Below are 21,457 nucleotides of genomic sequence, written 5' to 3'. Positions count from 1 at the left end.
GAGACCAACCTTATGACAATTATGGTGAAAAGTGCTACGGAAAAATACCAAATAGGTCTCAAGCTAGCGCTTATTTCAAAAGCAGTGCCACACACTTCTTGGGAAGATCCAGTTACTTTGGCCTAGCCTTCCATTGGTCTGGAGAAGGAATCGCCATTCCTAGCTGATGAAGCAAATGATTCTGAAAGGAACGGTGAAAAGTGCGGATCCTGTTTCAGTCTTTAGACTAAAACAGGATCCGCACTATTCACCTGTCACACAAAGGCGCACTTCTCAAGTCTGGTGCTAGTCCAACAAACCCAGGACTGACAGAGGCCCTGCAATTGCCACCCCAGAAAATTATCTCATCTCCAAAGAAGGAGTCTGAGGCTAATGGTTGAAAAATGCTCCCGATCTTGAAACAGTGGTGAAAGGACGATGAAATAATACTGAAAACAATCCTATCTCCAAAGACTCTGGTGCCAGGTATGGGAAATACCAAGTTATCTGGGCCTAAGGGTAGTTTTTTCTGCGAAAAGCATCATAGGCTTAAGGATGCAGAGACCAACCTTATCACTATTGCTGTGCAAAACGCCATGGAAATGGCAAATAAATACCAACATACTGGTGATTTCAAAAGTGTCAGGATGAAATCTGAAGCACCATCCACGCCTTGCCCATCTCACGCAAATATGCACTTACCAACTATGGAGGTAATCAAATCAAACACAGGGCTGGCAGAAGGCCCGCCCTTACACCCCACACAGAAATCTCAACTATGAGGGAGGATTCTTATGGTAATGCGTGAAACCTCCTCAGGTTCTGAAAATAATGGTGAAACCACACTGGAATAATACTTCAAAGAACACTTTCTTTATAGTCTCTGGTACCAACTATTGGAAATGCCAAGTGTACTGGTCCTCAGCACGCTTTTGTCTGTGAAAACTCTCATATGCTTAACGATGCAGAGACCAACCTTATGACAATTATGGTGAAAAGTGGTTCGGCAAAATGCCAAATAGTTCTTGTCCTAGTTGTTATTTCAAAAGTTGTGCCACACACCTCTTGGAAAGATCGAGTTACTTTGGCCTAGCCTTCCATTGGTCTGGAGAAGGAATCGCCGTTCCTAACTGATGAATCAAATGATTCTGAAAGGAATGGTGAAAAGTGCGGATCCTGTTTCAGTCTTTAGACTGAAACACGATCCGCACTATTCACCTCTCACACAAAGGCGCACTTCTCATGGCTGGCGCTAGTCCAACATACCCAGGACTGACAAAGGCCCTGCACTTGCCACCGCAGAAAAATATCTCATCTCCAAAGAAGAATTCTTACGCTAACCGTTGAAAAGTGCTCCCGATCTTGAAACAGTGGTGAAAGGATGGTGAAATAATACTGAAAACAATCCTATCTTCCAAGGCTCTGGTGCCAGGTATGGGAAATACCAAGTTACCTGGGCCTCATCAGAGTTTTCTATGCGAAAAGCATCACAGGCTTCAGGATGCAGAGGCCGACCTTATGACTATTACGGTGCAAAACGCTATGGAAATGGCAAATAATTCCCAACATACTGGTGATTTCAAAAGTGTCAGGATGAAATCTGAAGCACGACCCTCACTTTTCCAATCTCACGAAAATAGGCACTTACCAACTCTGGAGGTAAACATATCAAACACAGGGCTGACAGAAGATATGCACTTACACCCCACCCAGAAATCTCAACTATCAGGAGTGATTCTTATGCTAATGTGTGAAACTTGCTCAGATTCTGAAAATAATGGTGAAACCACAGTGGAATAATACTTAAAAGAACACTTTCTTTCTAGTCTCTACTACCAAGTATTGGAAATGTCAAGTTTACAGGGCCTCAAGACGCTTTTCTCTGTGAAAAGTCTCCTATGGTTAAGGATGCAGAGACCAACCTTATGACAACTACGGTGGAAAGTGCTTCGGAATAATACCAAATAGTTCTCGTCCCAGCCGTTATTTCAAAAGTTGTGCCACACACCTTTTGGAAAGATCGAGTTACTTTGGCCTAGCCTTCCATTGGTCTCGAGAAGGAATCGCCATTCCTAGCTGATGAAGCAAATGATTCTGAAAGGAACGGTGAAAAGTGCGGATCCTGTTTTAGTCTTTAGACTGAAACAGGATCCACACTATTCACCTGTCACACAAAGGCGCACTTCTCATGTCTGGCGCTAGTCCTACAAACCCAGGACTGACAGAGGCCCAGCACTTGCCACCCCAGAAAAATGTCTCATCTCCAAAGAATGATTCTTAGGCTAAAGGTTGAAAAGTGCTCGAGTTCTCGTAACAGTGGTGAAAGGATGGTGAAATAATACTGAAAACAATCGTATCTCCAAAGGCTCTGGTGCCAGGTATGGGAAATACCAAGTCAGCTGGGCCTTAGTAGTGTTTTCTCTGCAAAAAGCATCATAGGCTTAAGGATGCAGAGACCAACCTTATCACTGTTACGGTGCAAAACGAGATGGAAATGGCAAATAATTACCAACATACTCGTGATTTCAAAAGTGACAGGATGAAATCTCAAGCAGGATCCACACTTTTCCCATCAAATGCAAATATGCACTTACCAACTCTGGAGGTAAACAAATGAAACACAAGGGTGACAGAAGCCCTGCACTTACACCCAGCAGAGAAATCTCAACCAGGAGGGAGGATTCTTATGCTAATGCATTAAACCTGCTCTGATTCTGAAAATAATGGTGAAATCACAGTGGAATAACACTTGAAAAACTCTTTCTTGATACTCTCTAGCAGCAACTATTGGAAATGCCAAGTTTACTGGGCCTCAGCATGCTTTTGTCTGTGAAAACTTTCGTATGCTTAAGGATTCAGAGACCAACCTTATGAGAATTACGGTGAAAAGTGCTACGGAAAAATACCCAATAGTTCTCAACCTAGCGGTTATTTCAAAAGTTGTGCCACACACCTCTTGGAAAGATCGAGTTACTTTGGCCTAGCCTTCCATTGGCCTGGAGAAGGAATTCGTATTCCTAGCTGATGAAGCAAATGATTCTGATCCGCACTATTCACCCCTCACACAAAGACGCACTTCTCATGTCTGGTGCTAGTCCAGCAAACCCAGGACTGTCAGAGTCCCTGCCCTTGGCACCCCAGAAAAATATCTCATCTCCAAAGAAGCATTCCTAGGCTAATGGTTGAAAAGTGCTTCTGTTCTTGAAACACTGGTGAAAGGATGGTGAAATAATAGTGAAAACAATCGTATCTCCAAAGGCTCTGGTGCCAGGTATGGGAAATACCAAGTTACCTGGGCCTCAGTAGAGTTTTCTCTGTGAAAAACATCATAGGTTTCATGATGCAGAGACCAACCTTATCACTATTACGGTGCCAAACGCGATGGGAATGGCAAATAATTACCAACATACCGGTTATTTAAAAAGTGTCAGTATGAAATCTGAAGCACGACCCACACTTTTCCCATCTCATTCAAATAGGCACTTACCAACTCTGGAGTTAAATCAAACACAGGGCTGACAGAAGCCCTGCACTTACACCCCACACAGAAATCTCAACTAGGAAGAAGGATTCTTATGCTAATGCGAGAAAGCTGCTCTGGTTCTGGAAATAATGGTGAAACCATAGTGGAATAATACTTAAAAGAACACTTTCTTTATAGTCTCTAGTGCCAACTATTGGAAATGCCAAGTTTACTTGGCCTCAGCATGCTTTTGTCTTGAAAACTATCGTGTGCTTGAGGATGCAGAGACCAACCTTATGACACTTATGATGAAAAGTGCTACCAAAAAATACCAGGTAGTTCTCAACCTAGCGGTTATTTCATAAGTTGTGCCACACACCTCTTGGGAAGATCTAGTTACTTTGGCCTAGCCTTCCATTGGTCTGGAGAAGGAATCGCCATTCCTAGCTGATGAAGCAAATGATTCTGAAAGGAACGGTGAAAAGTGCGGATCCTTTTTCAGATTTTTTTTTTTTATTCCTGGACCGCCTAGACTCATGATGAAGAAGGACTTGCATCCTGACGCCCCATGAGGCCCTGTGACAGCGGTGGGCCTGGTCGCCATTCCCAGCAGCGCACAGGTCTCGAGTGGCACTCCCTCCCATTGCCAGACTCTCTCAGTGGCCCAGGCAGTCGGAAGTTCCCCAGGGAACTGTTGGGCCTAAGAATACTGAGTCAGAGAAATGCCCCCTGTGTTTCTGGAGACAAGATTTGATTTCAGAAGTCACATAAGGCTTTGCCTTAAAGAAAAAATAAATGTGTTGGTTCAAAAGCTGCCTGGTCTCAGGAGGGCGTCTCCTTGGTCGGTAAAAGCTGCACTGCAAAGAGACAGCTGTAAACTGGGCCTATGGTTCTCACCTGTTTTCAAAACAAGGCCGGCCTCTTCCTAGAGCCATGGGTTTCTGGAGCTGGCAAAGACCCCCGGAGATGAGAGCTGATCAGAGAGATATGCTAATGCCCAAGCGGGGCCCAGAAGGAGCCATATGGTTAAAGTAATTAACACAAAGCACAGCTCATGTTGACTTATGAAATCATCTCTGTCTCCAAGAACACAATCACCGGAGCCAAGATGTCTCTGGTTTTTGAAGTAATAGCCTTATCAGAAAACTTAGAAGTTTGATTTTACAACTACTTTGATTTTAGAAGGAGATTTTACAACTCATTGTTCCCCTAGTTAGAGTTAGTTAAAGGATCTGTACTTGCCTTTTAGAAGACTTTGACCCTAAAGCAAACTGCCTGTTAGTATGTGAATTCCGTTGCCCTTGGCAACGGGAGCCTGTACCTACCCTATAAAATACCTGTGTGGATATTCAGTTTTGGAGATATTTCTAGCGGGAGGAAATATCCCCATCCGGATACCCTGCTTTTATCTATTTTCATAAACCTTTACTTTATAAACTATATCTTTGGCTCTCTGTATTATTATTATTATTTCTGTTTCCTACTATTTTTTTCATCCTTTGCGATGACTCCTGCCTGAGAGAGCTGATCTGAAGAAAAAACCTCTTTGCTGGGAGCGTAGCTAACTCCCTGCAAACTGGCGTGGTCAACTTAGAGACCTGATCCAAAGAAAGAGACAAAATCCCTTTGCGGGGAGCCTAGCTAACTCCCCGCAGGGAACCAGCCACATCTACCCTTCTGCAGGGCTTACTCATATGCTTAGTGAATCTCGCTTGCTCGCAGGCAAATGTATTTGACCCCTCAGATCCTCTTGTGAAGTCAACTTGTACCTCAGTTATATTAGCAGAGAAAACTGAGAGCTCTGTGCAGACCCTAATTCAGGTGTAAGGTTTGGTGCTCGCACATTTGAGCTGTGTTTCCCAAAGTGTGCTCTGTGAAAGCCTAGTTCTGCGGGAGATTAATAGGACCCAGGTGGAAATAGTATTGGGGGCTGAAACTAGTTCAGGAGACACCAGGTGAGGTGAATGTGAATTGTTTCTTGGCTGCAGGACTTCTCAGTGCCTTTATGCTGATGTGCATTGGCAATCTCCAAGGCAGGAAGGGCGATGAACTACAGTTTCTCCAAACTGACCTTATCCTAAAGCCATTCCTCAGTGGGAGGTCTGGGGGCATTACTACTCTGCTGAACACAGTTAGGGAAATGCTGGTCTAGAATAGTAGAAACCACAGTGCTCTCAGGTCTCTGCACACGGGGCCGTACCATGTAATGTCAAGAGGCTTTGGGGAGTCGGGGAGGTAAGGCTCAAGGTCTCCCCTGCAGTTGTGGGGCTCTGCTCACCCTCCTGGGCAGTGTATTCACTGTCGATGATCCTAGCCAAACCGATGTCAGCGATTTTGCAACACAAGGTCTCAGACACCAGGATGTTGGCTGCCCATAGGTCGTGGTGGATAGAATTCATGTGCTCATGTACGCCATCCCTTCGGCGATCTGGGCTGACATGTCGATCAGTCTCGGGAGGGACAGTCTGCCACCGTCGTCTGTCTTCAGGAAGTCCAGCAGGCACCCTCTGGCCATGTACTCGATGACAATATAGACGGGCTCCTTGGTGACCACGGCGTAGAGCCGGACCTGCCTCTCGTGCTGCAGAGTCTTCATCAGGATGGCCTCACCCAGGAAGGCTTCCGGAGACATCCTTCCCTCATTCAAGGTCTGGATGGCCACCTTCACATTGTTTCTGTAGTACCCCATCCAGACTTCGCCAAACTGCCCCGATCCGAGTTTCCTGACCAGCCTGAGACACGGCCGCGGGATCTCCCACTCGTCCTGGGCCCAAGGGTTTTGAGGAGCGAGGCTCACGCAGGGCACGGTCAGCCTCTGGCACAAAGCATCCCCTTTCTTGCAGTAGTGCTGCACCAGGGCCTGGAGCGAGGGGAAGGTGGCCCGGAGGGAGATGTAGTAGCCCCCTTTTTCCAGGAGGCAATCTTATAGTGCTTGACTATTTCCCCCTGGGCAGTGACATCCTTCACAGACAGGGAGAAGGCACCTATGCTGGTTTCACTCTCTCTAATGAGAAAGGAGCCGGCCTCTCACACAAAGGTGCACTTCTCATGTCTGGGGCTAGTCCAACAAACCCAGGACTGTCAGAGGCCCTGCACTTGCCACCCCAGAAAAATATCTCATCTCCAAAGAAGGATTCCTAGTCTAATGGTTGAAAAGTGCTCCCGTTCTTGAAACAGTGGTGAAAGGATGGTGAAATAATACTGAAAGCAATCGTATCTCCAAAGGCTCTGGTGCCAGGTATGGGAAATACCAAGTTACCTGGGCCTCAGTAGAGTTTTCCCTGGGAAAAACATCATAGGCTTCAGGATGCAGAGACCAACCTTATCACTATTACGGTGCCAAACGCGATGGGAATGGCAAATAATTACCAACATACTGGTTATTTAAAATGTGTCAGTATGAAATCTGAAGCACGACCCACACTTTTCCCATCTCACGCAAATATGCACTTACCAACTCTGGAGGTAAACAAATCAAACACAGGGCTGACAGAAGCCCCGCACTTACACCCCACACAGAAATCTCAACTAGGAAGAAGGATTCTTATGCTAATGCGAGAAACCTGCTCTTGTTCTGGAAATAATGGTGAAACCACTGTGGAATAATACTTAAAAGAACACTTTCTTTATAGTCTCTAGTAGCAACTATTGGAAATGCCACGTTTACTGGGCCTCAGCATGCTTTTGTCTTGAAAACTATCGTATGCTTGAGGATGCAGAGACCAACCTTTTGACAATTATCTTGAAAAGTGCTACGAAAAAGTACCAGATAGTTCTCAACCTAGCGGTTATTTCAAAAGTTTTGCCACATACCTCTTGGAAAGATCCAGTTACTTTGGCCTAGCCTTCCATTGGTCTGGAGAAGGAATCGCCATTCCTAGCTGATGAAGCAAATGATTCTGAAAGGAACGGTGAAAAGTGCGGATCCTTTTTCAGATTTTTTTTTTTTATTCCTGGACCGCCTAGACTCATGATGAAGAAGGACTTGCATCCTGATGCCCCATGAGGCCCTGTGACAGCGGTGGGCCTGGTCGCCATTCCCAGCAGCGCACAGGTCTCGAGTGGCACTCCCTCCCATTGCCAGACTCTCTCAGTGGCCCAGGCAGTCGGAAGTTCCCCAGGGAACTGTTGGGCCTAAGAATACTGAGTCAGAGAAATGCCCCCTGTGTTTCTGGAGACAAGATTTGATTTCAGAAGTCACATAAGGCTTTGCCTTAAAGAAAAAATAAATGTGTTGGTTCAAAAGCTGCCTGGTCTCAGGAGGGCGTCTCCTTGGTCGGTAAAAGCTGCACTGCAAAGAGACAGCTGTAAACTGGGCCTATGGTTCTCACCTGTTTTCAAAACAAGGCCGGCCTCTTCCTAGAGCCATGGGTTTCTGGAGCTGGCAAGGACCCCCGGAGATGAGAGCTGATCAGAGAGATATGCTGATGCCCAAGCGGGGCCCAGAAGGAGCCATATGGTTAAAGTAATTAACACAAAGCACAGCTCATGTTGACTTATGAAATCATCTCTGTCTCCAAGAACACAATCACCGGAGCCAAGATGTCTCTGGTTTTTGAAGTAATAGCCTTATCAGAAAACTTAGAAGTTTGATTTTACAACTACTTTGATTTTAGAAGGAGATTTTACAACTCATTGTTCCCCTAGTTAGAGTTAGTTAAAGGATCTGTACTTGCCTTTTAGAAGACTTTGACCCTAAAGCAAACTGCCTGTTAGTATGTGAATTCCGTTGCCCTTGGCAACGGGAGCCTGTACCTACCCTATAAAATACCTGTGTGGATATTCAGTTTTGGAGATATTTCTAGCGGGAGGAAATATCCCCATCCGGATACCCTGCTTTTATCTATTTTCATAAACCTTTACTTTATAAACTATATCTTTGGCTCTCTGTATTATTATTATTATTTCTGTTTCCTACTATTTTTTTCATCCTTTGCGATGACTCCTGCCTGAGAGAGCTGATCTGAAGAAAAAACCTCTTTGCTGGGAGCGTAGCTAACTCCCTGCAAACTGGCGTGGTCAACTTAGAGACCTGATCCAAAGAAAGAGACAAAACCCCTTTGCGGGGAGCCTAGCTAACTCCCCGCAGGGAACCAGCCACATCTACCCTTCTGCAGGGCTTACTCATATGCTTAGTGAATCTCGCTTGCTCGCAGGCAAATGTATTTGACCCCTCAGATCCTCTTGTGAAGTCAACTTGTACCTCAGTTATATTAGCAGAGAAAACTGAGAGCTCTGTGCAGACCCTAATTCAGGTGTAAGGTTTGGTGCTCGCACATTTGAGCTGTGTTTCCCAAAGTGTGCTCTGTGAAAGCCTAGTTCTGCGGGAGATTAATAGGACCCAGGTGGAAATAGTATTGGGGGCTGAAACTAGTTCAGGAGACACCAGGTGAGGTGAATGTGAATTGTTTCTTGGCTGCAGGACTTCTCAGTGCCTTTATGCTGATGTGCATTGGCAATCTCCAAGGCAGGAAGGGCGATGAACTACAGTTTCTCCAAACTGACCTTATCCTAAAGCCATTCCTCAGTGGGAGGTCTGGGGGCATTACTACTCTGCTGAACACAGTTAGGGAAATGCTGGTCTAGAATAGTAGAAACCACAGTGCTCTCAGGTCTCTGCACACGGGGCCGTACCATGTAATGTCAAGAGGCTTTGGGGAGTCGGGGAGGTAAGGCCCAAGGTCTCCCCTGCAGTTGTGGGGCTCTGCTCACCCTCCTGGGCAGTGTATTCACTGTCGATGATCCTAGCCAAACCGATGTCAGCGATTTTGCAACACAAGGTCTCAGACACCAGGATGTTGGCTGCCCATAGGTCGTGGTGGATAGAATTCATGTGCTCATGTACGCCATCCCTTCGGCGATCTGGGCTGACATGTCGATCAGTCTCGGGAGGGACAGTCTGCCACCGTCGTCTGTCTTCAGGAAGTCCAGCAGGCACCCTCTGGCCATGTACTCGATGACAATATAGACGGGCTCCTTGGTGACCACGGCGTAGAGCCGGACCTGCCTCTCGTGCTGCAGAGTCTTCATCAGGATGGCCTCACCCAGGAAGGCTTCCGGAGACATCCTTCCCTCATTCAAGGTCTGGATGGCCACCTTCACATTGTTTCTGTAGTACCCCATCCAGACTTCGCCAAACTGCCCCGATCTGAGTTTCCTGACCAGCCTGAGACACGGCCGCGGGATCTCCCACTCGTCCTGGGCCCAAGGGTTTTGAGGAGCGAGGCTCACGCAGGGCACGGTCAGCCTCTGGCACAAAGCATCCCCTTTCTTGCAGTAGTGCTGCACCAGGGCCTGGAGCGAGGGGAAGGTGGCCCGGAGGGAGATGTAGTAGCCCCCTTTTTCCAGGAGGCAATCTTATAGTGCTTGACTATTTCCCCCTGGGCAGTGACATCCTTCACAGACAGGGAGAAGGCACCTATGCTGGTTTCACTCTCTCTAATGAGAAAGGAGCCGGCCTCTCACACAAAGGTGCACTTCTCATGTCTGGGGCTAGTCCAACAAACCCAGGACTGTCAGAGGCCCTGCACTTGCCACCCCAGAAAAATATCTCATCTCCAAAGAAGGATTCCTAGTCTAATGGTTGAAAAGTGCTCCCGTTCTTGAAACAGTGGTGAAAGGATGGTGAAATAATACTGAAAGCAATCGTATCTCCAAAGGCTCTGGTGCCAGGTATGGGAAATACCAAGTTACCTGGGCCTCAGTAGAGTTTTCCCTGGGAAAAACATCATAGGCTTCAGGATGCAGAGACCAACCTTATCACTATTACGGTGCCAAACGCGATGGGAATGGCAAATAATTACCAACATACTGGTTATTTAAAATGTGTCAGTATGAAATCTGAAGCACGACCCACACTTTTCCCATCTCACGCAAATATGCACTTACCAACTCTGGAGGTAAACAAATCAAACACAGGGCTGACAGAAGCCCCGCACTTACACCCCACACAGAAATCTCAACTAGGAAGAAGGATTCTTATGCTAATGCGAGAAACCTGCTCTGGTTCTGAAAATAATGGTTAAACCACAGTTTAATAATACTTAAAAGAACACTTTCTTTATAGTCTCTAGTACCAACTATTGGAAATGCCAAGTTTACTGGGCCTCAGCATACTTTTGTCTGTGAAAACTCTCGTATGCTTGAGGATGCAGAGACCAACCTTTTGACAATTTTCTTGAAAAGTTCTACGAAAAAATACCAGATAGTTCCTCAACCTAGTGGTTACTTCAAAAGTTGTGCCACACACCTCTTGGAATGATCGAGTTACTTTGGCCTAGCCTTCCATTGGTCTAGAGAAGGAATCGCCATTCCTAGCTGATGAATCAAATGATTCTGAAAGGAACGGTGAAAAATGCCGATAGTGTTTCAGTCTTTAGACTGAAACAGGTTCCACACTATTCACCTCTCAGGCAAAGGCGCACTTCTTATGTCTGGCGGTAGTCCAATCAAACCCAGGACTGACAGAGGCCGTTTGCTTGCCACCCCAGAAAAATATTGCATCTCCAAAGAAGGATTCTTATGCTTATTAGAGCCAGATTCCCTGGGCCCTGGGAACAGAATGGCAGAGTCCAAGGCTGCAAAAGGCAAAGGAGTTTTTTGGCTGGCTTGAGCCAGTGTCCAAGTCTCTGAGCACCAACGCAGTGGTCTCTTTATGAACTAGAACCCAGCCCTGGGGTAAAAACTAAGCTTTTATGCCTTTCAGTAGGTTACTTAGCTATGCACACCATTCCCCCTCCCCCTTTAGTTCATTTGCTCCTTTAAGGGTGGCTTGATCTAATTGTCTCCTGATTGGTTGGCTCCAAGGTGCTCCACGTCCCAATACTTTCCCAGCTGTTTTGCAGAGTCACTGGGCGGGAAGAGGAGGACCTGTCCCGGGAACTTGTGACTTAGGCCCACCCATCTTGGGGAAACCAAAACTTAGGTTTGTGTGAGGAGATTCAGCCTGTCAAGGAGTCACTCCTGCTCCCCCTTCTGCCCTTCTTTCCCCCCTTTTTCTTGTTCCTATGAGCACTCTTGCTCGTACATGGGGTCTCCTCCTTTTCCCATTTTTAGACTTTGGTACTGTCTTGTTTTTCCCCCAGCACTGTATTAAGTCCCGTAGCACCTGAGATGGGAGAAACTCTTACTTTAAACTGTATTATAGTGCCAAATATTGGGCGCTGATAGAGAAATATTTCCCAGGATAGTCCCAAGACCCACCGTCTGTCCCGATTTTTTTTATCTGTGAATCTTACACGTATTAGGTTACAGTCAGAGGTATTCCTGGTTTGTGAGTATGGCCGGACAAAAGACACTTTGATAAAAAAAAAAAAAGAGGCGGTACCTGCCATTTTCATTCTCCGTCATTGGTTGTCACACACTTCCAGTCTGCACAGCAGACAGACCTGACTCCCCCACACTTGCATCTCATTACCCCGGATTTATACCTTGGACATGCATAAAACCCATTTCTATTCATGGATACTCTCCGTTCCCTCATACCACTGCCACCTCCCCCATATGAGTTATTATTCCACCAGTCCCGCCCCGGTCCTGTGAATTCTTGGTCTTGGGGAATCGGGGCTATTGTGCCATTTTATCCATACCCAATCTCTCGGCTGGTAGGGGTGCCCGTCAACCTCTTTTTCCTCCTGTCGGGTGGCCTGATAAAAGGCTTGGAGGGCAGGCCAGATCTGGCTTTGAACTCGTTGCAGGGCCTGTACAGCCTGCAGCACTTCTTTTAGGGTTTTCAGGCAGAGCCCTAGAGATCATTTTTGGTATTACAGGTGGAGGAGCACCCTATACAATCTCAAAGGGGGTTTAGCCTAAATGATAGGGGTGTTCCGGGCTCGGAACAGGGTGAAGGGAAGGAGGGTCACCCAGTCTCCGCCAGTCTCCAGGACCAATTTAGTCAAAGTCTCCTTCAGGGTTTTGTTCATTCTTACTACCTGCCCTGAGCTCTGGGGATTATATGCACAATGCAATTTCCAATTTGCCCCTAGAGCCAGGCTAGCCCCTGACTCACCTGACTTGTGAAGGCTGGCCCATTGTCAGACCCTATGCTCTCCAGCAGCCAGCACCTGGGAACTATTTCCTCTAATATTTTCTTTGCCACTATTAAAGCAGTTTCTCCTTTAGTAGGAAAAGCCTCTACCCACCCTGAGAAGGTATCTATCATGACCAGTAAATATTTCTACCCATATTTCCCTGGTCTTATCTCTGTAAAATCTATTTCCCAAAATAATCCTGGTTGCCTCCCCCTTTCCCTGGTACCTGTATGGGTCCCTCTGATCCTCCCCGGCTGCATAACCTGGCAGACACGGCAGTTTTTGACAATGTCTTCTGCTGTTTTCTCTTGTGATTTGAATCTGAGTTGTGCTGTGGCCAGCAGCTGTAACATCTTCTTCTTGCCAAGATGCGTTGTCCGGTGCAAGTGCCCTAGTAGGTGGTTCCCCAAGGTCTCAGGGACTATCAGGCGATGTTCTCCGTCTTGGAACCAGCCGTCCTTGTTTGGCATCGCCTGCAGTTTTTCTGTAGCCCACTTTATGTCCGTGCTGGAATAGTCCGGTTGGGGGGGCATCTTCCCCATTCCAGGGGGCGGCAAGCTCAGATGCAGAACATCGGTTAGTACCGGTCCCTCCGCAGCCCTTCTTTGCCTCAGCGTCCGCGGCCCGGTTGCCCCTGGCCTCAAGGGAGTCCCCCCTCTGGTGCCCCGGGGTATGGACTACAGCCACTGCCTTGGGTAGCAGGATGGCTTCTAGTAGTTGGAGTATCTCTGGCTTGTGCTTAATCTCTTTGCCTTCAGCTGTAATGAAGCCCCTTTCTCTATAGAGGGCTCCATGTATATGCACTGTCCCGAAGGCATAGCAGCTGTCAGTATACACTGTCAGCCTCTTCCCCTGGGCCCGGCGAAGGGCTTCTGTCAATGCGACCAGTTCAGCCTTCTGGGCCGAGGTCCCCTGTGGAAGGCACGTGGCCCAGATAAGCCTGCCTTGCTCATCTACTATGGCCGCCCCTGCATACCTGTGTCTGTCCTGGACGAAGCTGCTCCTATCCGTGAACGAGGTCAGGTCACTGTTTGCGAGGGGGCGGTCTTGCAGGTCACTCCAGGCCATCTGGGTCTCGGCCAGGATCTCAAGGCAGCTATGTTCAGGTGTTGCCGGCTCAGCATCTTGGCAGAAGCGTAGCTGGGTTCAGGATGGCAGGAGTCCGGGACTCGATGAGAGGAGCATCCAACAGGAGTCCCTGGTAGTGAGTCAACCTCGCGTTTGTAATCCATCGCCCTGGTGGCTGTCTCAGGATCCCCTCTATGGCGTGAGGGGTGGTAATTTGCAGATGCTGTCCCAGGGTGAGCTTGTTGGCATCTTTGACCAGCAAAGCAGTAGCTGCGACGATCCGCAGGCACGCCAGCCATCCTGCCGCCACTGGATCTAGCATTCTGGACAGGTATGCCACCGGCCGCCTCCAAGGTCCCAGCATCTGCCTGAGCACCCCCTGTGTCTATCAGGAAACTGACTGGGCTCCCCTCTATATTTAAGGTTACCCTGGGCTCGGGGAGAGGGTCCGAACCCCATCTTCCCTATTTACTATCTTCTTCTTGCCCCACTAGTAAGACTCTCTTAAGCAATGTTCTCCTTTCTGCCCCCCCTTTTTTCTTGAGACATTCTCTAGCCCAATGTCTCTGCTTTTTGTAGTGTGCACACTGATCCTTGCCTAGCCTCTCTCTCCGAGGTTGTTTTCGGCCATTTGCCCCTAAACTGACCCCCTTCCATGGCTGCAAGTAGGATCTTGGCCATCTCCTTATTTGGCTTACGCACCTCACCCACCTGGAACTTCCTATCTTCCTGTCTTATTCTTTCTAACTTCTCTTCCAGCATCTCCCTATTGTTATAGACTTTTTCTGCCACTTCCAGCAGGTCTCTCAGAGTTTTCTCACTTAACCTGTCTATTTTCTGCACCTTACACCTAATGTCAGGGGCTGCCTGGTTAACAAAAGCCATTATTACTGTCGCCTTGCTCTCTTCTGCAGTAGGATCTATGGGAGTGTACTGTCTGAAAGCCTCCATAATCCTCTCTAGATAAGCCGCTGGACTCTCCTCAGGCCCCTGTCGAACATCCCCTACCTTAGCCAAATTGGTCGGCTTTCGTGCCGCCGCCCGGAGACTGCCCATTAGAGTCTGGCGGTAGACCCGGAGACGCTCCCTACCTTGAGCCTCATTGTAGTCCCAGGGGGGTCATTCGAGTGGAAACGCTTGGTCTGTGATCCCTGGGTTAGCGGTGGGTCTGCCATCATATCCTGGAACCAGTTTTTGTGCTTCCCCCTCTATTCTTTCCCTCTCTTCAGTGGTGAAGAGAACTTTTAGCAGTTGCTGACAATCGTCCCAGGTGGGCTCTTTTGTAACTAGGGCTTTTGTCTTCTTCCTTGATGCTGACAGGAGGGTCTTTAGCCAAGGTGGCGGATCCTGGACCAAGTCCTGCCAGACTATAATATAGGGGGCTTGGTCCGGATGGCCGTGATGACCAAAGACTACCCCTTTTATTTTTTCAATAAGCTCAGCATCAAATGCCCCTTCCCGTTGCCATCCCACCCCAAAGGTCGGCCACTCCGCCTCACACAGGGTGATGAATTTCTTTTTCTTTACTTTTAGGGAAAGGCTGTGCGCCCTTTCCTTAACATCCTTAAAATGGCCCACAATAATGGACAGGGGAGTTGATGGTGTCTGTCCCATGTCTGCGCAGCACTCCTGCAAGGAAACAGACACCTTTAGTTGGTCTGCTTTGGTGCCACCAGCTGATCTGGCGTCACCGGTGAGTTCCTGCTGCCCACTCTTGTTGCCCACTGGTTTTTCTGGTTCCTTGCACAAAATGGGCAGCAGGTCTTGGCCTTGGTCAGACCCTGTTTTAGTTTTATTTCTTTCCACAGTGGGGCCTCAGAGGATGCCCTGTCCTCCTGAGTCACGTGAGGAGAAAAAGGGTTATTAATCAAAAGGGGGCAATGAAAACGTTCAAAAGACACCACATGACACAAAGCCACTAGAAAGGGGGGACAGTTTGCAGCCACAAAAAGAGTCCCACCAAGAGCCAGTAGAGAAGTGTGAAGGCAGCCTTCTTTAGAGGTCCCCAGGATTGAGGGGTCACAGCGTACAAGCCAATACCAAGCAGTAGCGCCAACAGGGAAGGGAGCCCCCAAAGAACAATCTGTAACCAGGAGATTGTAAATCCAGAGATAGAGAGGGCCATAGAAAAAGGAGAAGCTATTGGGCTGTTCCACTCAGCAGCACCTCGGCTCAGCAGACTCACTCACGAACCTCATTCACCATTAGTCACACTTACAGACACTCACACAGTAGGCATTTAATACCAATCACACGCCTGACCTAAGAGTCCGGACTCATTTCTTGGTCTTTTTCTCATAAATTGGCCAATATCACTCAAGAGAAATCCACAAAGGCACAAACAGACAATACTAGACCGGTCCTATGCTAACCATCTAAAACTCAGACAAATGGAAGCAGAATTTCCACCGAGCGGCCCCGGACTTAACCCCTTGGGGTGCCTGCCACCCGTTGGAAAATGCTTTCTGCCCAGCGGCCCCGGACTTATCCCCTCTCGGGGTACCTCCCGCTGGTTGGAAAACAAAAGACAAACAAAGAAGCAACAAACAACAGAGATTTTAGCCAGTTACCGTTTGGATTCCTCGTCAAACGGATCTACTTGGTTTCGCTTTCTCAGAGAATAGATAGAGGAGTTGTCTGAGTCTGTCCCATGCTCACAAAGGAAATGGGGGAGGGAGTTTCTCTCAGGTGTCCGCCTGGCTGCGTCCCTCGCCGGAACTTAGGAGCATCTTGGCTAAGGTGTACCCGTATAAAGCCCGGGCCCGGTCCCTCCTTTTTAGGGGAGTGAATCATCGTTATGCCGTATGACGTCGCCACAGAAATGCAGGTTAGGACCCACTCAGATTCTGTAGCCGCAGCCGTGGAACCTCATACAGTCACGCTTCATTCACTCAATCAGACAGACAGACTTTACCTCTCTTTCTTTTACTTTCTTTTTTTTTCTACGTCAGCTGCACCATTTCTGAATTTCCGCCCAGTGGCCCCCACTCGGGGTTGTGTCCCACTGCTTGGAAAAACCCTTTTCAGACGGACCTTACCGGCCAACACCAACAACCTATCAGGGGGGCGAGGGATGTCTCCCTTCGCTCCCGACCAGCGGCTTTCCAACAGCGCATCCGCCGAGGCCTTTTGCTGGTCACGGTATGGATCCTGCATCATACGGAATTTCTTACTGCCTCAGACCTAGCTGGCTGACAGACTTCCGCCCAGCGTCCCCCTCTCGTGGTTGTCCCACTGGCTGGAACACAGAAGACAGACAAAGAAACAACAGACAAGGGGGTGACAGACGTCTCCTGTCACTCCTGACCGGCGACCCACCAGTGCGTCCCCCTAAGTCTTCTGCCGGTCACTTCCCAGGGCCCAGTTACCTACACCGTACGGATTTTTAGCGCTTCAACTCCTCCTCGGATCCGGATTCTGTTCCGGGGGTTTTGGGATCCCGGACGAGCCCCCAAAATGTTAGAGCCGGATTCCCTCGGCCGCGGGAACAGAATGGCAGAGTCCAAGGCTGCAAAAGGCAAAGTTTATTGGCTGGCTCAAGCCAGGGTCCAAGTCCCAGAGCACCAACGCAGTGGTCTCTTTACGAACTAGGACCCCGCCCTGGGGTAAAAACTAAGCTTTTATGCCTTTCAGTAGGTTACTTAGCTGTGCACAGCATTCCCCGTCCCCCCCCCCTTAGTTCATTTGCTCCTTCAAAGGTGGCTTGATCCAGTTGTCTCCTGATTGGTTGGCTTCAAGGTGCTCCACGTCCCAATACTTTCCCAGCTGTTTTGCAGAGTCACTGGGCGGGTAGAGGAGGACCCGTCCTGGGAACTCGTGACTTAGGCCCACCTGTCTTGGGGAAACCGAAACTTAGGCCTGTGTCAGGAGATTCAGCCTGTCATGGAGTCACTCCTGCTCCCCCTTCTGCCCTTCATGCCAATATTCATATCAGAGTTATTCATAGTAATCAAAATGTAGAAAAATCCCTAATGTCCATCAACTAATGGATAGGTAAATCATAATGTGGTATATCCGTACAATAAAATATTATTTGGTAAAATAAAAAGGAATGAAATACTGACACATGCTACAATATAAACAAATCTCTGAAATAGTACAATTGAAAAAATATGGTCACAAAAGAGCATATATCTCATGGTACTATTTATATAAAATGTTTGGAACAGGCAAATCTGTACAGACAGAAAGAAAATTAATAATTGCAAGGTGCTGTGGCAGGAAAATAAGGAGTGACAGGTAATGAGTACAGAGTTTCTTTTTTAATTGATGAGAATGTTCTGAAATTAAATTATGGTGACTATTGCATAACTTAGTAAATATGGTAAAAAGCACTGAATTTTACACTTTCAACAGGTAAATGTTGTGGTATGCAAATTAATAATACTAAGTTAAAATAATACTAAGGTGTCATTTGCCTTTTTTATTATTCTTCAACAAGAGTACAGTGAAATTTCCAGTGGCTATATAACATGTAATATCACCAAAGATTAATACAGGAACAGATATAAGAAACCTGATAACTTCTATTAAATCTAATAGTAAAGAGATTTGCAAAAATATAAAACAGTGCTGTTTTGGGAAATATAAAACAATGTATTGAAAAATATATTTATTTTTCACCAAAATGTGTTATTTTATTAACATGTACATAATTTTTATTATGTTTAAATAAATTAATAAATATGTTGAAAATGTTCTGAGTTTCAGTTTCTAAAAATAAATATCTAAAGATGTAAGTTACGTAAATAAAAGCTCTTTGGGGTCTCCAATAATTTTTATCAGTATAAAGGGATTCTGAAAGCAAAATGTCTATAAACTGCTAAAATAGGGTAATGAAGAAACAATAAATCATTGTGATAAATAGTGTAAGAGTGTGTCTGTTACCTTTCTGTGACTGGAAGATGAACATGCTGTGACTGGAAGATGAACACAAATTGTACTGTAAGAAAATCCACATTTTTCATATATTATGATGCATAAATGTTGTAATGAAATATTCTAATGTTTGTAGAAACATTAATAGGGAAAGGGAAATTATTTTTAGTTTAGTTTAATTTTTTTTGACTTAGTAAATGATTATAAAGGCAATGGAACAAAGAGATTGCTATTTTTCAGACATCTTTGTCTCTGTAAAATCTCTCCATGAAGTAATTAATGGTCATGAAGTACTTTGAAAATGAATCCATGATACAGTTGTCTTTTGTGATTAAAGAGAGTTCTGCTTAGAAGCATACCAAAGGGCATATTTCAAGGACAGTGACTCCATCTAAAAGGAGAGAGATTTTCTGAGTAACTCTAAGTTTAGTCCAAAAAACATTCAACTTAGAAATAAATAATCATCTTAGGTAGAAATACATAGCAGAGGAAAGACACTTTATGGTGGTTCCTAGCATTTGTTACTCTTTTCCATTATATGACTCTTGGCAAATTTTAATAAGCCTCTGATAAAATTTCAGATCTAAGCATGACTCTGCCACTTAAAAACTGATTTAAACTCTTTGCATCACTTCCCAGACTGTGAATCGATGAAAATAATGCAAATCTCATAAGTATTGTGGGAGAATTAAACAAAAACTGTAGTTCAATAAATATTATTTAGCTTTTTCTGTGGCCCATTTTCCATTACACCGATATGGCAATCAAGGCACAAAAGATTAGCAACTTGCCTAGGATAATACAAGCACTAATAATAGGTGCCAGCATAGTTACTAGTTCAAATCTGATTCCAAATACCCAGACCTATTTTACAGTATTGCACTTTATTTGTGAAGTGGAACGAGCTACACAAATATAAGCTGTTCTGGTTATGAAAGTAAAACAAAATTAAAAGGTACTTTATTAAATTTAAAAATCCTAAAATTATATGACTAGAAAGGTCTCCTAAGGGCTGTTTCAGGACTGTACTCAGACCCACTCCAACAGTTATCATCTGCCTGCATTCAAAGAAAAAAAATATCAAATTCCAGTACTTAACAACTTACAATAATCTTTTTATCTTTCTTTTTCCTTGCTTTTTCAATAAAATTTGAGATTGTTGCTGCCAGGGCTATAGCATTGACAAACCGCATTTACTTAGACTTGGCCAGCCCCATCCAAGGTCCTTTTATTGTGTAATATTGTAAGTTGAGATCTGTCTCTTCCTTATTTTGTCCCTAGGCTCATTGCACATGCAAGGGGCAACACTATTCTCTATTCAATGACGCAAAATCTCAGTCCCAAAGAAAAAATGACCATTCTCCACCAAGAGATGAAATGTTTTATATGCCTTGCTTGGCTCATTGGGACTGAATGACTTTGAGACTGAGTTATTAGGCAAGAAAAGAAGGAAAGAAGAAAGAAAGGAAGAAAGAAAAGGGAGGAGGCAGGAAAGAATGACGAAAAGGAAGAAAGGAGAGAAGGAAGGAAGGAAAGAATGAAGGAAAGAAGGAAGGGAGCTTAATGTTAGGTGTATGAAAGTAAAACAATATGTATATGTGATTAGGTTGAAAATAGATATGCAGAAATGCCTAACAATGAGTTTTAATTAGCATGCCAATGTTTTAAAAAAGAAAAAGTTCAATTAGCTAATAAAAATATTATCGGGGTGTTATTATAAAAAGTTCTCAATTTGCCTATAAGCTGGTGATCTGGAAATTTTGTGCTTGTGTTTTCTCGGGGAAACAAGTATCTGAAGCTAAGTTGTGACTGTCATCTTTGACTAGTGCGAAGTATGGTCTGCAGAACCCTGGGTCTCTGACACCCCTTCAAGAGCTGCTAGGTGAAAACTATTCTCATAGTTATACTATGATATAACTTGCCTTTTTCTCTGGGTTGATGTTTGCATTTATGGTGCAAGAGCAATAATGGGTAGAAATGCCAACCCATAAGGAGTTACCAAATTAGTGGCCCAAACTGTACTAGTAGACTTTTTTTTCATTGCTACATACTCACAGTTTTTTTTTAAAAAAGTTTCACTTTAAAATGCCCTTGATGAAGCTAAAAATGCTAATTTTATTAAAACTCATCTCTTGGTTATGCATGTAATATTTGGTATAATAAAATGGGAAATGGGCACAAAGCGTCTCTGTAGCTTACCACTCTACCATGTTTGTCTTGATGAGAAGCACTTGTACATTTGAGTTGCAAGCTGACTTGCTGCTTTATTCATGGAACGCTGCTAGAAAAAAAGACTCACAGATAAACTGTCGTTATTCAGACTGGGTATTTGGCAGACATTTTCTCTAAAGTGAACAAAAAGAGCATGTTATTTCAAGGAAAATAATAGCATTTGATAAGAAATGCATCAATCTTTAGAATATCTGTGTAACTCAGTATACCAATATTTTCAGAATAAACATACATCAAGGTAAAAAATGATACATGAGTATCAGCCCCATTCAAAATACAAAATATAATGAAATAGAGTATGAAAAGTTCATTGATATAATTCCACGTTGCATATTGCAACAAACCTCTATGAAGATACTACTTGTCATGATGATACTAACTTTGCTACATAACAGAGGAAGACAAGTAATCTTTACAAGTGGTATAGTTTTCATTCATATTAAGAGTAGATTGAATGGACAAGTGGACTTCATATGTAATCATTGTTCATATGAATGACTATACCAGTATATTTTCATTTCTGAGACAAAATTGATTAGTTTTGGTAGACATACAACTTTATTTGGTTTATAAATTAATTACATTGGTTGTTTATCTCAGAGTATGTCGATTTATCTTGAAAGCTGTAAAAAGAAGAATAGATCATATGTAGCACCGCATAATTGATTTATTGGCATATATTTTTCTTAAGAAGTCATCTGATTAGAACTGATTACAACTGCTTTAACATTCACTTAAGACTGTGTGGAAGTTATGCCACCATTCACTTTCACATCTTCAAAATCAAAAATGTTCAAATTTCATTGTG

The 21,457-nt window shown here is 45.2% G+C and overlaps 1 protein-coding gene and 1 pseudogene across 1 annotated transcript; both read right to left on the bottom strand.

Moving 5' to 3' along the window:
- Window positions 1-435: 435 nt before the first annotated feature.
- Window positions 436-8,570, bottom strand: LOC123640525 (annotated as a pseudogene).
- A 480-nt stretch (window positions 8,571-9,050) lies between these two features.
- On the bottom strand, window positions 9,051-13,539 carry LOC123640524 (tyrosine-protein kinase Blk-like). The gene is given in 5 exon segments (XM_045555147.1): window positions 9,051-9,283; window positions 9,286-9,795; window positions 9,798-9,902; window positions 11,550-11,707; window positions 13,448-13,539. Coding segments are annotated over 5 exon segments (1,098 nt in total).
- Window positions 13,540-21,457: the final 7,918 nt, after the last annotated feature.

Source organism: Lemur catta, chromosome 6 (genome assembly GCF_020740605.2).
Source record: "Lemur catta isolate mLemCat1 chromosome 6, mLemCat1.pri, whole genome shotgun sequence".
Lineage (NCBI taxonomy): Eukaryota > Metazoa > Chordata > Mammalia > Primates > Lemuridae > Lemur > Lemur catta.
This window is presented reverse-complemented; position numbering and strand designations above follow the sequence as displayed.